Source organism: Callithrix jacchus, chromosome 13 (genome assembly GCF_049354715.1).
Source record: "Callithrix jacchus isolate 240 chromosome 13, calJac240_pri, whole genome shotgun sequence".
In the NCBI taxonomy this organism is placed as follows: domain Eukaryota; kingdom Metazoa; phylum Chordata; class Mammalia; order Primates; family Cebidae; genus Callithrix; species Callithrix jacchus.
This window is the reverse complement of record NC_133514.1, coordinates 63347875-63361594: the sequence shown is the minus strand read 5'-3', so window position 1 is coordinate 63361594 and position 13720 is coordinate 63347875. Positions and strand designations below refer to the sequence as shown.

Sequence of the window (13720 nt, the reverse complement as noted above, 5' to 3'; positions counted from 1 at the left end):
TTGCAGGCCTTCAGTGAGAAGAAATGGAAATGCAAATCCCTTTGTTGTAGGAAACAGATCTCAAGTAGCAGTTTTGTTGCTAAGACCTCAGGTAAACGTGGGGGCTGTGCTGCTAGCCTAGAGAAGGAGCCGAAGTTTTCCAACAGGAGCAGTCCTTCCGGGTCACCGCACCCGGATCCAGCCTCCCGGGTTTCCGAAGACTCTGAGCTGTTGCCTTAGACCCCGTTCCGTGCCACACCTGGGGCTCCGGCTTTTCTCCCCGACGCATGCTCTCCACAGCTAGGGCAGCAGAGACCCCCCGCAGAGCCGGAAGAGGCGGAGCGCTGGACGGCGGCGGGAAAAGAGCGCGCAGAAGGGCTTCTGCCACTGCGCCACCTCGCCTGGCCCCGTCCCACCGCTAGCCGCGCCACTTTTGCCTCCGCCCTGCCGCCTGAAGCGCCATGCCCGTCGCCGGCTCCGAGCTGCCACGCCAGCCCTCGCAGCCCGCCGCCCAGGAGCTGGACGCCCAGCCGCGGCCGCCTCACGGGGAGCTGCAGTACCTGGGGCAGATCGAGCACATCCTTCGCTGCGGCGTCAGGAAGGATGACCGCACCGGCACCGGGACCCTGTCGGTGTTTGGCATGCAGGCGCGCTACAGCCTGAGAGGTAACAGGCGGCAAGGAGGGAGGCGTGGCTGGGGAGAGCGCTCGGGAGCTGCCGAACGCTGAGGACCCGGTTTACTTCTAATTTCAGTCTTGCGAAGGAGGGGACGCATCGTCCTCCCCGCTTTACAGACGCTGAAACTAAGGCTCCCATTAGGGACGTGATTGGCGCTGGGTCACACACGCTGGAGCGACCGCCGGGAGGTGAGCCCGGTCCCAGCGGCTCCGCGGCCTGGGCTCTCACTCACCCCGGCATCACCGGGATGACTGAGACCCCTGAGGCAGGCATGACCGGGCAGCGTTTGTCCCACACTGGAGAGCTGTTTGTCCCACACTGGAGAGCTGCCTGGGCTTGCCCGCGCGCTGTTCTAGAAGTCCTGGCTTTTGCCCCTCCTCTATACTCCCCTGTTGACCATTCCGCTTTGCAGAGTTTTCAAAAACTGGAGCGAAAATGATGTGGGCGGGGCAGTGGCGGCGGGAAGAGGAGAGAACTGAGGCTGGCGCGGGAACTTGGTTTCCTGGCGGCCTCCCATCCGGTCCCCACGAACCAGCTTTCCTCTTACACCTTGAAAAGAGAAATTTGGGAGTCAAATAAGTTCTTATTTGCCCTTTCCTCTTTTCCTCTCAAATAGGATCACCCCAGAGAAAAAATGCCTCTCGGGTTGTTAGCGTCAGGCTTTCCGGGGACAGTGGGGCGGGGCGGGGTGGGCAAAGGACATTAGGCAGCCGGTGGGGTGTTATGTCATCCTGGATCCTGCGCCTGCTGCGTGGGGGAGGGGACTCCACCAAGGTGTGTAAGCCAGGGGCTGACCTGGACCTCTCGAAGAAATGGAGCGCAGCCTTGACACAGGGGTGGAGGTGGTTTTGGGTGGGGGAACCCATTCTTGGTGAGGCGGATTCACTGTAGTTAGGGGAAAAGCCCTCCAGCCCACACCTGTCTAAAGACTGGAATACACACCAGCTGCTGTGGCTGATCCACCTGGAACAGCTTGGGGAGTTTTGTCTGAGCAGCGGGATCCACTTTTCTGCAGCCCCAAGCCCAGGGCCTTTGATGAGCCATAGACCTCATTTTTTTTTTTTTTTGAGACGGAGTTTCGCTCTTGTTACCCAGGCTGGAGTGCAATGGCGCGATCTCGGCTCACCGCAACCTCCGCCTCCCGGGTTCAGGCAATTCTCCTGCCTCAGCCTCCCGAGTAGCTGGGATTACAGGCACTCGCCACCATGCCCAGCTGATTTTTTTGTATTTTTAGTAGAGACGGGGTTTCACCATGTTGACCAGGATGGTCTCGATATCTTGACCTGGTGATCTACCCGCCTCGGCCTCCCAAAGTGCTGGTATTACAGGCTTGAGCCACCGCGCCCGGCCTAGATCTCATTTTAAACCCACCTTGCTGCTTATACATTGAGCAAATTACTTCTCATATAGCTTCCGCATATTTAAAAATGGAGGAAATAATGCTCAGCATGCAATTCTGATAAAAGCAGGTGCTTGCGAAATCTCTCCCTGTTGTCTGAATACCTCAGAGAGTGTGGGATGAATGAGTACTGCATTTAAAGATAAGCTTTTACACTTTATTTCTCTGCGGCTGGACACTTCTGATGCCTCCCTTTTTGTTTCTGGGACACATGCTGGGTGTTTTCTTCACACCGTTGCCACAGGATTAGCACTAGTGGACAGTGGCTGGTAGTTCTTCCCTTTTTCCACATGGCGATTCCTGCCCTGCCCACCATCTCACTGTGTGGAATTCCTGTGTCCAGTAGTCACCAGGGTAGAGGAGTGCTGTCTTAGTCTGAATTGGGTCACTGGTGTGACTTGCAGCATGGGAGCTCCACCCTGATCTATGGCGGCCACTTTGCGGGAATCTAGGCTTTCAGGATGCTCTGGGACTTCACGTCCCAGGGCAGTTTTCTTTCCTGAGGAACGTTGGGTGGCATGATCTGTCTTCCTGTCTTGAAACTGTATGGCAAATTGTTTTTCAGATGAATTTCCTCTGCTGACAACCAAACGTGTGTTCTGGAAGGGTGTTTTGGAGGAGTTGCTGTGGTTTATCAAGGTAAAGGAGTTGCTGCTATTAGAAGTCATTAGTCTGTTCTCAGCACAGCAGCCAGTGCGATCCTTTCAAAAGTCAAAGCGATGGGGTATGGTGGCTCCTGTAATCCCAGCACTTTGGGAGGCCAAGGCAGATCATCTGAGGTCTCGAGTTTGAGACCAGCCTGGCCAACATGGGGAAACCCCTGTCTCTACTAATAACACAAAAATTAGCCAGGTGTGATGGTGCATACCTGTAATCCCAGCTACTTGGGAGGCTTAGGCATGAGAATTGCTTGAACCTGGGAGGTGGAGGTTGCAGTGAGCTGAGATTATGCCACTGCACTCCAGCCTGGGCAACAGAGGGAGAACCCATCTCAAAGAAAAAAACAAACAAACACAAAAGGTCAAAGCATATCATTCTTCACCCTCAATCCTTTAGTGGTTCCATTTCACTCAGTAAAAGCCACGGTCCTTATGGAGTCCCTTTTTCGGCTCTGGCCTTAGCTGCCACTCTCTGCCTTAGCCCTGCTGTTCTCCTTGTGAGTTTTTGAGCACACCGGGACATCCCTAATCCCTGGAACCTTCTCCCCTCACACTTGGCTGCTCCTTTACTTCCTTTGAGACTCTACTTGGGCAAGCCTTCCTAGACCTCCTGGTTTAAGACTGACTTTCCCCCAACTTCCTTGGTTTATCTGCATAGATGAACGTCACCATCTGATGTATGTGAGCCTTTCCCCTCCCCTGTTAGAAGGGGGACAGAAAACAGTAAATAAATAAGTGAAATGTGCTATAAGCTTTGTGAGGGCAGAAGATTTGTTTCTCATGTTCACTATTGTATCCCCAGGGCCTTGAACACAGCTGATCACATAGTAGGACTCAACATATATTGGTTACTAAGTATAGATTACCAGTGTGTTCCCATGTTCATGTAAACTAGGGGAGTCTCTTGAGTAACAAGGTGAACCCCCTTCCAGAGGGCTGAGTAGGTACCTGTGGTCGGGGCCAGAGTGCCATGAAGACAGGCAGCAGTCCAGCCCAGCTCCTCTCTGTTCCATGTTGTGGTCTAGAACCAGTGATGTTCTGACCAGTGCTTGGAAGGTAACTGAGGGGTGGGCTCAAGTCTGGGCTCAGGTCTGGGCTGGATCCTTTCTATAGAGCACTTGGTGTGGCTTGCTTATATGGTCAAGCCGGACGCAAGCCCTCTTATCCCATTTTAGAAAGGGTTTAAATTTGGATCTAGCCCAGTCTGCCTTAGCTCTGTGTTCTTGGGGTATTTTGTTCTGTATTGGCCTATCTCAACCAACAGTGAGCCTTGGATTTGAAACATCAAAAACCTCAAAAGATGACATTCTTTTTTTTTGAGACGGAGTCTCACTGTGTCACCCAGGCTGGAGTGCAGTGGCATGATCTTGGCTCACTGCAACCTCCACCTCCCGGGTTCAAGCAATTCTCTGCCTCAGCCTCCTAAGTAACTGGAATTACAGGCGCCCACCACCACCCCCGGCTAATTTTTGTATTTTTAGTAGAGACAGTGTTTCACCATCTTGGCCAGGCTGGTCTTGAACTCCTGACCTCGTGATCCACCCACCTCAGCCTCCCAAAGGGTTGGGATTACAGGTGTGAACCACCACGCCCAGCAATGGCATTCTTAAATTGGCTAGAGCCAGGTCTGAATAGATGAAAAGGAGAGACTTTTGAAGCAATATGTAAAAGATTGAGAAACAATCTGTTGGAAATAAAATCAGAACAGACTCAACAATAGAAAGGGAGGAAGCAAGATGCTCAGAAATGAAATGCATTCCCCTGTTTTCTTTCTTTTTTTTTTTTTTTTTTTTTTTTTTTTTTGAGAATTAGTCCTGCTCTGTCACCCAGGCTGGAATATAATGGTGTAATCTCGGTTTATTGCAACCTCCAACTCCTGGGTTTAAGCAATTCTCTTGCCTCAGCCTCCTGAGTAGCTGGGATTACAGGTGACCTCTACAATGCCCAGCGAATTGTTTTGTATTTTTAGTAGAGACAGGGTTTCTCCATGTTGGCCAGGCTGGTCTCAAACTCCTGACCTCAGGTGATCTGCCCGCCTTGGCCTCCCAAAGTGCTGAGATTACCAGAGTGAGCCACCGCACCCAGTCCACCTGTTTTTAACTTAATGCTTGAATTCAGAATTCTAAGAAGTCCTTGCCAGGAACGTCAGACTCACCTCTGATAGTCGGAGTTGCTCCATTGGCAACTTGATCAAATACAGGAGTCAATGCACCTGCACTGCTGCTGGGATCTGTGGGCAGATGGGTGGTAGGGCTACACAGTAGCTAGGATCTATTCAGTGCCAAGCATTTTGCTTGCATCATCTAATCCTCGCAATAATATGGTGAATATAGTATTCATTTTATAAATGAGGACAGTGAGGTCGGGGAGAGGGAATCGGCAGGGGTAAGAGGAGAAGGTAGGTGGAAGGGCCAGGCATCGAGCCCAGCTCTACATGGCATCAGCCTTGCTTGTTAGGGCACATCATACCCAGAGGCACTGGAGACAGATGGAGTCTTTCCTTGACCTTGAAGCATGGCGAAGATACAGGTTAAGGTGTCATAGGCCAAATCTAATGGGATGAAATGTAAGAGTATAATAAACATAAGGCTTTGTACTTGGCAAAAAATAAAAAAGAGCAGCTTGTGTAAGTACAGATTGGAGGGAAACACAGCTTTATAGTGGCACACATGTGAGTAAATTAGGGTCCAAATTTAGTCCAATGTGACATTTATTTGCCAGTAAACTAAAATACTGATTAGTCTGATTATTAGGAATATCCTATATGCCGGGTAGGAGATACACTGGACAGATTGCACGTAGGCATTAAATTCATTTTGGGGGATCATATGTAAATAACATATTTGATTAAGAAACATATAACTCAGATCGGTGGAATACTTAAAGCACTTGGAGGTGTTTAGTCTAGAAAGCTTAGTTGAGGGGAATGGAAGAAAACATCTGAGAGGATTATTCCAAAGAAGGGATCAGACTGTCCTAAAGCCCTCAGAAATCTGGGCTGGGACCAGCCTGCTTAAAGATAGGATGGGCTCCATGTGAGTGGTGTCAGGTGCCCACCTCCCAGCAAGTGAGTAAGGACTGGAGGGTATCTTGTAGGGAGTGTCTCGGGGGGATCAACTGAAATGGCTCAGAATTCATTCGGATGCCTGCTCTGCTCTCCTGTCTCTTTCAGGGATCCACAAATGCTAAAGAGCTGTCTTCCAAGGGAGTGAAAATCTGGGATGCCAATGGATCCCGAGACTTTCTGGATAGCTTGGGATTTTCCGCCAGAGAAGAAGGGGATTTGGGCCCAGTTTATGGCTTCCAGTGGAGGCATTTTGGGGCAGAATACAGAGATATGGATTCAGGTGAGAAGACAGAACAATGCCTTACATTTCCTGAGTGCACTTGCTAGCATGTGTTTGCTCTATGGTTTTAGATAAGGTCCAGGTGATGAGTCAGTGTCACAGGAGCTGATACATAGCTTTGACCTTGTGAGGGATGGTGCCAGGTTAAGCCACAATTAAACCTCATGAAGGCCATTTCACACTCTTGATGATTAGCAATTACTGGGTTCTTGGTACTTTCCATACTTGTGTCATTGGCAGATAGCTGCATGGTTGGTGTTTGTATTGGGAAATGGGAAGTTCAGCCGTGGAACAAGGGACAAAATGCCCCCATTGCTTTGTGGTATCTTTAATCTCCTTTTCAAGGCTGAGCCACAGCATGCTGTAGGTGGTGCTGCTGTGAAGCACAGTGCCAGGGTCACTCTCTGCTCCCAGCTCTGCAGAGGTAGACAAAGAATGCAACATCTCACTCCTGGACTCACTTTCCTGTTACTGTTCATGTCAACCTCTTGCAGAATGTCACAGAGCCCATCCCATCCCACCTGTCCCTAGGAAAATCAAATGCCTACCTTGGATGTGGGGTATGATGTGCAATTTACTAGCTGGGCAGAGACCAACAACCTGGAGAGTGTGTCTCATCTAAGGGGACAGTCACATCTCATCCCCAGCCACCTGAGGAATTTGGGCCTGGTGGTGTCAGAATTCTTCAGTAAAAACCTAAAATCTACATTTTATGTGCAATCATGAGGTTTCTTTTTTGAGATAGTCTTGCTCTGTCACCAGGCTGGAGTGCAGTGGCGCGATCTTGGCTTACTGCAATCTCTGCCTCATGGGTTCAGGCGATTCCCCTTCCTCAGCCTCCCGAGTAGCTAGGATTACCAGCGTGTGCCACCATGCCCAGCTAATTTTTTGTATTTTAGTTGAGACGGGGGTTTCACCATGTTGGCCAGGATGGTCGTGATCTCCTGACATCATGCTCCACCCGCCTTGGCCTCCCAAAGTGCTAGGATTACAAGAGTGAGCCACTGCGCCCTTGTAACATTTAAAAGATCTTATGAGACGTCACGAAGTTTAAAAATGCTGTGTGGACCTAGAATAAGCAAGATCCTAAAGGCAGAAAGTAGAATGGTGGTTGCCAGGGACTGGGGAGAAGAGAGGGATGGGGAGTTCTTGTTTAATGGACACAGAGCTTTTGTTAGGGATGACGAGAAAGTTTGGGAGATGGATAGTGGTGATGGTTGCACAACGTCGGGAATGTACTTAATGGCTCTGAATTGCACACATAAAAATGGTAAGTTTAATGTTACGTATACTTTATCACAATGAAGAAAGATGCTGTGTGGGTCAAGTTGTTTGTACAGGTAAGTGTTCTGCAGGTCGTTGCCTGCACCTCAGTGTAGGGTGTCCTTCCTAGGATGTGAGGCTGCTCCCCTGGCTTAATGATGCTTTCAGTCCTACCTAGTATTCAATTATTTCTTGTCGCTTAAGAGGCCTAATAAAATTATGGTCTTAGTTTACAGTTGTATGACTGCTTAGCTGTTGGATTTTAGTAGCGAAGTTTGTCTCTTTTTGTTTTTAATTTTGTTTTACAGATTTCACAGGAACTTTATTTTTTTTAATGCACAGAAAGTTTCCCTGGACTCTCTACCCAGTTTACCCCAGTAATAATATCTTGGGTAACATCTTGCATACATTGACACTGGTGCATTCCTCAGAGCTGTCAGATTTTGCTAGTTTTACATGCACTTGTGGGTGTGTATATTTGCAATTTTAGTGCAGGTAGATGGATGGAACCACCATAATCAAGTTACAGAACTACACCACCACAGTTCATCTTAAAAATCTTTGATGTTACCTTTTTTGGAACATCAAAGTACTTTCTCCCAAAATTTTGAGAACTACTGAACCAGAATATAGTCTGACACTAATAGGTAGAAACTTAACCAGAGGAGATGATGAAGCTCTACACTTCAGTTAACAAATCACTTCTCAGGCCAGGCGCAGTGGCTCACACCTGTAATCCCAGCACTTTGGGAGGCCGAGGCGGGTGGATCACGAGGTCAAGAGATCGAGACCATCCTGGTCAACATGGTGAAACCCCATCTCTACTAAAAATACAAAAAAATTAGCTGGGCATGGTAGCGCGTGCCTGTAATCTCAGCTACTCAGGAGGCTGAGGCAGGAGAATTGCCTGAACCCAGGAGGCGGAGGTTGCGGTGAGCCGAGGTTGTGGTGAGCCGAGATCGCGCCATTGCACTCCATCCTGGGTAACAAGCGAAACTCCGTCTCAAAAAAAAAAAAAAAACAAATCACTTCTCAGCTTCCAGTTCCATCTCAGAAGGAAGGAAAGGGATTAAAATCCAGAGACCAGAAACGGGAGCAAAGTAGAAGGTGATATAATCTTTATAGAGGTTTCCTGATGTTTACAAGTCAGTTGTGTGCTGAGCTGCTGAACTCTAATTTTAGGTGGAAGTGTCAGAAGCATGCTGCTGAGGTGATAGAAAGGAATCCATGGTTCTCTGTTAGTTGGAAAGTATATAGAATGCTGTATTCTACATAAGATTATAATACTTTCTGTGAGGCAAGGATAAACTAGATTTTTTCTAGTGAAATTGTGGCAAGAATGGTTGATGGGTTTAGAGCCTAAGTTCGTGGGAGCACTAGAAGAATTTAAGATTGTTGAGACTGGAAAGGGTTAGCTCAGGGGAACAGGAGGAGGTGACTCCATGACAACCAAATATTTAAAGGACTGTGTAGAAGAGGAAATAGACTTTGTTAGGGCTCCAGAGTACAGAGCCAGCAGCCACACAGGGCCTTGAACTCAACCTATTGAGATCTACAAACTTCAGAATGCACTAGATATCTTGTAGCCATAGGTCAAGGGGGACCCTGGGTGAGAGGCTGTAAGAGATGACCTCTAAGGCCATCTCATGACCTTTGTGATTAATGTGTGTACCTGTCCTTTTTGACACTTATATAGATTATTCAGGACAAGGAGTTGACCAACTGCAAAGAGTGATTGACACCATCAAAACCAACCCTGATGACAGAAGAATCATCATGTGCGCTTGGAATCCAAGAGGTTGAAAGAACCCCATCGTCTTCATTTATACTAACCATACTTTTAGAGGGAAGTGATGTGGTTTTGTGCAGAGCCACTGTAGGGAGGCAGGACCCTGGGAACTTCCCCCAGCCACATAGCTGATTGTGTGACCTTGAGCAAGTCTCATTTAGCTCCACTTTCACCTTCAGATCATGAGGTTGGGCCCAGATGATCTTAATTTGTGTATTTATACTCATTCTTACTCCAAAAAGGGCTTTAAATTGCCTAGAAACTACATGTAAGATCTTAACATTTTAAATAGAAGCAGATGAAGTTCTTGGTCGCTGCCACCTCACTATTATTAACATTTTAAACAATTTTATTGTAAAATTCAACTCTCCCAGGGTGTAGAGCCAGGAGTGGTGGCTCACACCTGTAATTCCAGCAACTCCAGAGGCCAAGGTGAAAGGATCAGTTGAGCCCAGGAGTTCGAGACTATAGTGAATCATGATCATGCCACTGCACTCCAGTGTGGGCAACAGAGTGAGACCCTGAGTATTAACAAAAACGAACAAAAAAACCTCTATCATCAGGATGTCATAAGTACTTAAGGTGGAATATTTGCATCTGTAATGGAGAGGTGTTTTTTTGTTTTTGGTTTTTTCTTTGAGACAGTCTCACTCTGTTGCCCAGGCTGGAGTTGGGTGGTGTGATCCTGGCTCATGGCAACCTCCGCCTCCCGGGTTCAAGTGATTCCCATGTCTCAGGCCCCAAGTAGCTAGAACCACAGGTGCACCAATTTTTGTAATTTTAGTAGAGACAGAGTTTTGCTATGTTGGCCAGGCTGGTTTTGAACTCAAGTTGGCCTCAAATGATTTTCCCACCCTGGCCTCCCAAATTGTTGGGATTACAGGCATGAACCCCTGCGCCCAGCCATGTAATAGACTTTTAATACAGGAGGCTGTACCTGAAGCACCAGTTTCCTGTGGCACATGGAATTATTCCTGCTGCATTTGTAACTCAGTGCCATGAAGGCAGCCCAGATCCTGTCAGCTCTGATGGAAGAGCATTGCTTCAGCCGTAAATGTACATCTGCAGAAACCTCGTGCCGATGGACAGTCTCTCAGCTCCATGCTGTTGCTGCAGGGGCTGTGGGTTATGGACATCCATGCAGCCTGGTGGCTTGCTTTCCTGGTCTCCATTGTATGAGCTGGCTTCTGTTTCTCTCCTGTTTTACTTTGCCTTTAGCTGTGGTCTTTCAAACCACCACCCCTCCTTATCTTCCTCTGTGCTGGTTCCTCAGATCTTCCTCTGATGGCGCTGCCTCCATGCCATGCCCTCTGCCAGTTCTATGTGGTGAACGGTGAGCTGTCCTGCCAGCTGTACCAGAGATCGGGAGACATGGGCCTAGGTGTGCCTTTCAACATCGCCAGCTACGCCCTGCTCACATACATGATCGCGCACATCACGGGCCTGAAGGTGGGCTATCTTGGGAAAGGTGATTGTTGCTAGCCTAACACACTGAGCTCTACAGTTTTTTAATATGAAAAAACAAATAGCAGAGAGTTTAGTCTCTGAATAGTTTTTAAATTTGCTATAAGTAAGACATGAACTGGCGTTTACTTTGAAACCTGTGGAGCTTTTCTGGCCCTGTGGTCTATATATACTAACAGGTCTGTAGAGATTGTTTGTGGTACAGCTTCTGTGAATTTTCTCAAAAGCTATGCTGAGGTTGGGCATGGTAGCTCATGCCTCTAACCCCAGCACTTTGGGGGACTTAGGCAGGAGCAAGCGCTTGAGGTCTGAAGTTCAAGACCAGAGTGGGCATCATAACAAGACCTTTCGCCACAAAAAAATTAAAAAGCTACACTGGTTAAATTATTTTTAAAAAAGCCTTGAGGTGTCTGCATACTCTAATGATTTTAAATGATGTTTTAAAGGAATTGAAATTAACATGCTGTTCCGCTTTCTGCCCTGGGGTTTATAGCCAGGTGACTTTGTACATACTTTGGGAGATGCACATATTTACCTGAATCACATCGAGCCACTGAAAATTCAGGTAAGAATTAGATGTTATACTTTTGGGTCTGGTATCTTAATAAAAGGTTGATTATGGAACAGGCGTCTGCTCAACACTGTGTCCAAGATAAAGATGACTGCTCTGAATGTGGGGCTTCAGTTTAGGGAGAAATGGTGGGTTGGTGGGTGGGTGGGTAGGACAAGGCAGGCATCTGCCTCAGCAACCATGGGCACTTAACATGCCAGGTGCTGTAAGGTACTAAGCACCAATACCAGAGAGGGAAGAGCCACATTCAAGCCAGGAAATTATCCAGAAGGGGGCATTTTAACTCATATTTTAACCTGAAGGAGAATTGAAATGCAAATATTTTTCTTTTTTTCTTTTTTTTTTTTTTTTTTGAGACAGAGCCTTGCTCTGTCTGCCAGGTTGGAGTACAGTAGCTCAATCATGGCTCACTGCAAACTCTGCCTCCCGGGTTTAAGTGATTCTCCTGCCTCAGTCTCCTAAGTAGCTGGGACTACAGGCACATGCCATCATGCCCAACTAATTTTTGTATTATTTGTAGAGATAGGGTTTTACCATGTTGGCCAGGCTGGTCTTGAACTCTGGACTTCATGTGATCTGTTCTCCTTGGCCTCCCAAAGTGCTGGGATTACAGGCATGAGCCACTGCCCTGAGCACAAATGTTTTTCATTAATTTTACATTAAGTGTACTATTTAGGTCTGAACTTGAAAAGTCTGTCCAAATCCCTAAGTCATAGCAGCCAACAAATGATTTGAAATGGGAATAAAAGTATAAGTTCATCTGCTTCATGAGCCCTAAGGAAAAAAAGACTCAGAACCAGAAACCTTTTAGCACCTTCCAGGTTAGATCCAGATTTTAAAAGTTACTCCTGGGTGTGGTGTCTCAGGCCTGTAATCCCAGCATTTTGGGAGGCTGTGGCAGGTGGATCATGAGGTCAGGAGTTCAAGACCAGCCTAGCTAAGATGGTGGAACCCCATCTCTACTAAAAATACAACAAATTAGCTGGACATGGTGGTGAGCCACTAATCCCAACTAATCAGGAGGCTGAAGCAGAGAATTATTTGAACCCGGGAGGCAGAGGTTGTGGTGAGCAGAGATCGTGCCACTGCACTCCAGCCTGGGCAACAGATGTCTCAAAAAAAAAAAAAAGTCACTGCTTTGAGGGAGCTTGGCTGCTCTTGAGTGGAGGCCGACTTCAGGCTTATTCTCTCTGGCTTTCTGCTCCAGTCATTTTTAGACATAGTAGCAGGTTGTGACCTGTCTTCACATCCTAATTGCCACTGTCTGTTCATCCCAGGAATCCTGGCTTTCATCCCTTTCTGTTCACTGTCCATGCATTCATCTTCCCTTCTTTCTGCCAGGGACAGTTGGGTTAGGGATTGTGGAATTCAAGCAAACTTAGAGCTACTATGAGTTACAGATTGACTGTGTTCCTGTCTTTAATAAATTTGCCAAGAGTAATTATAAGAACTTACACTTGATGAGGCACCAGGCTCCTGACACTGTAATGTCACTCTCGATCTGTGCAAGAGAACAGCGGGTTATGCTCCAATCATGTTACATAACCTACAGCAAGGTATCTAGAGCATCATACTCCTGTTAAATAAAACTTTGTTGATCACATCCTCTGTACTTGTTTCATGGACGTGAGGAGCAATTACAGCAGGTTGTACCGTTGTGGCAAAATAATGGTCTTACTTTGTTTTTAGCTTCAGCGAGAACCCAGACCTTTTCCAAAGCTCAAGATTCTTCGAAAAGTTGAGAAAATTGATGACTTCAAAGCTGAAGACTTTAAGGTTGAAGGGTACAATCCGCATCCAACTATTAAAATGGAAATGGCTGTTTAGGATGCTTTCAAAGGAGCGTGAAGGATATTATCAGTCTTTAGGGGCTGGGCTGGATGCCAAGGTAAAAGTTCTTTTTGCTCTAAAAGAAAAAGGAACTAGGTCAAAAATCTGTCTGTGACCTATTAGTTATTAGTGTTTAAGGATGTTGCCACTGGCAAATGTAAGTGTGCCAGTTCTTTCCATAATAAAAAACTTTGAGTTAACTCCCTGAGGGTATCTGAAAATGCTGAGATTATGAACAAAGTGAGGAGAATGAAATGTATATGCTTTTAGCAAAAAATATGTAGGTACATTTCAATCCCATGTCTTTATAAAGAAGGTTGGTGAATTTTGAGAATTTCACAAGCTTTTCTCTCAAATCTAAGGGTGCTGAGTAACACCATCAATCATAATGTAGACTGGTTATCGTACATTTAATGTTATAATTGTTTTATAAGTTGCTATAATAAAGAAGTATTCTGCATTTGTCCACACTTTGTTCATTCTGTGTTGCCACTTATCTGCTCAGTTCCTGCTTAAAATAGATTTAACAGAATTCTCCTCAATAAACATTTGCTGTATTCTGGCTTGGGTGCTACTTAAAAGAATATAGTTTAGAAACAGTGCCTATATTTTGCCCTGTTTTTCCATGAGCCATCTCATTTTAACTGCATCTTATCCTCAAACTATAATAACCATTTAGGAAAGAGGTTTTTTGTTGTTTGTTTTTTTAAACTTACAACCTTAAAGGGTTATTTTAAAATA

General features: G+C 46.6%; 1 protein-coding gene across 1 annotated transcript; it reads left to right on the top strand.

Moving 5' to 3' along the window:
* The first annotated feature begins 302 nt into the window (after positions 1 to 302).
* On the top strand, positions 303 to 13445 carry TYMS (thymidylate synthetase). Its single transcript, XM_002757098.7, has 7 exons — positions 303 to 645; positions 2622 to 2695; positions 5888 to 6062; positions 9022 to 9123; positions 10388 to 10563; positions 11072 to 11143; positions 12839 to 13445. The coding sequence occupies exons 1-7, from the start codon at positions 441 to 443 to the stop codon at positions 12974 to 12976; spliced, it is 942 nt and encodes a 313-aa protein (XP_002757144.1). The 5' UTR covers positions 303 to 440; the 3' UTR covers positions 12977 to 13445.
* Positions 13446 to 13720: the final 275 nt, after the last annotated feature.

What these genes read in the sequence shown, in the direction of transcription:
- TYMS (XM_002757098.7), top strand. Translation starts at nt 441, where the DNA reads ATGCCCGTCGCCGGCTCCGAGCTGCCACGCCAGCCCTCGCAGCCCGCC. An exon ending in GGCGCGCTACAGCCTGAGAG is followed by an intron (nt 646 to 2,621) that starts GTAACAGGCGGC and finishes ATTGTTTTTCAG; the next exon opens with ATGAATTTCCTCTGCTGACA. An exon ending in ATACAGAGATATGGATTCAG is followed by an intron (nt 6,063 to 9,021) that starts GTGAGAAGACAG and finishes ACACTTATATAG; the next exon opens with ATTATTCAGGACAAGGAGTT.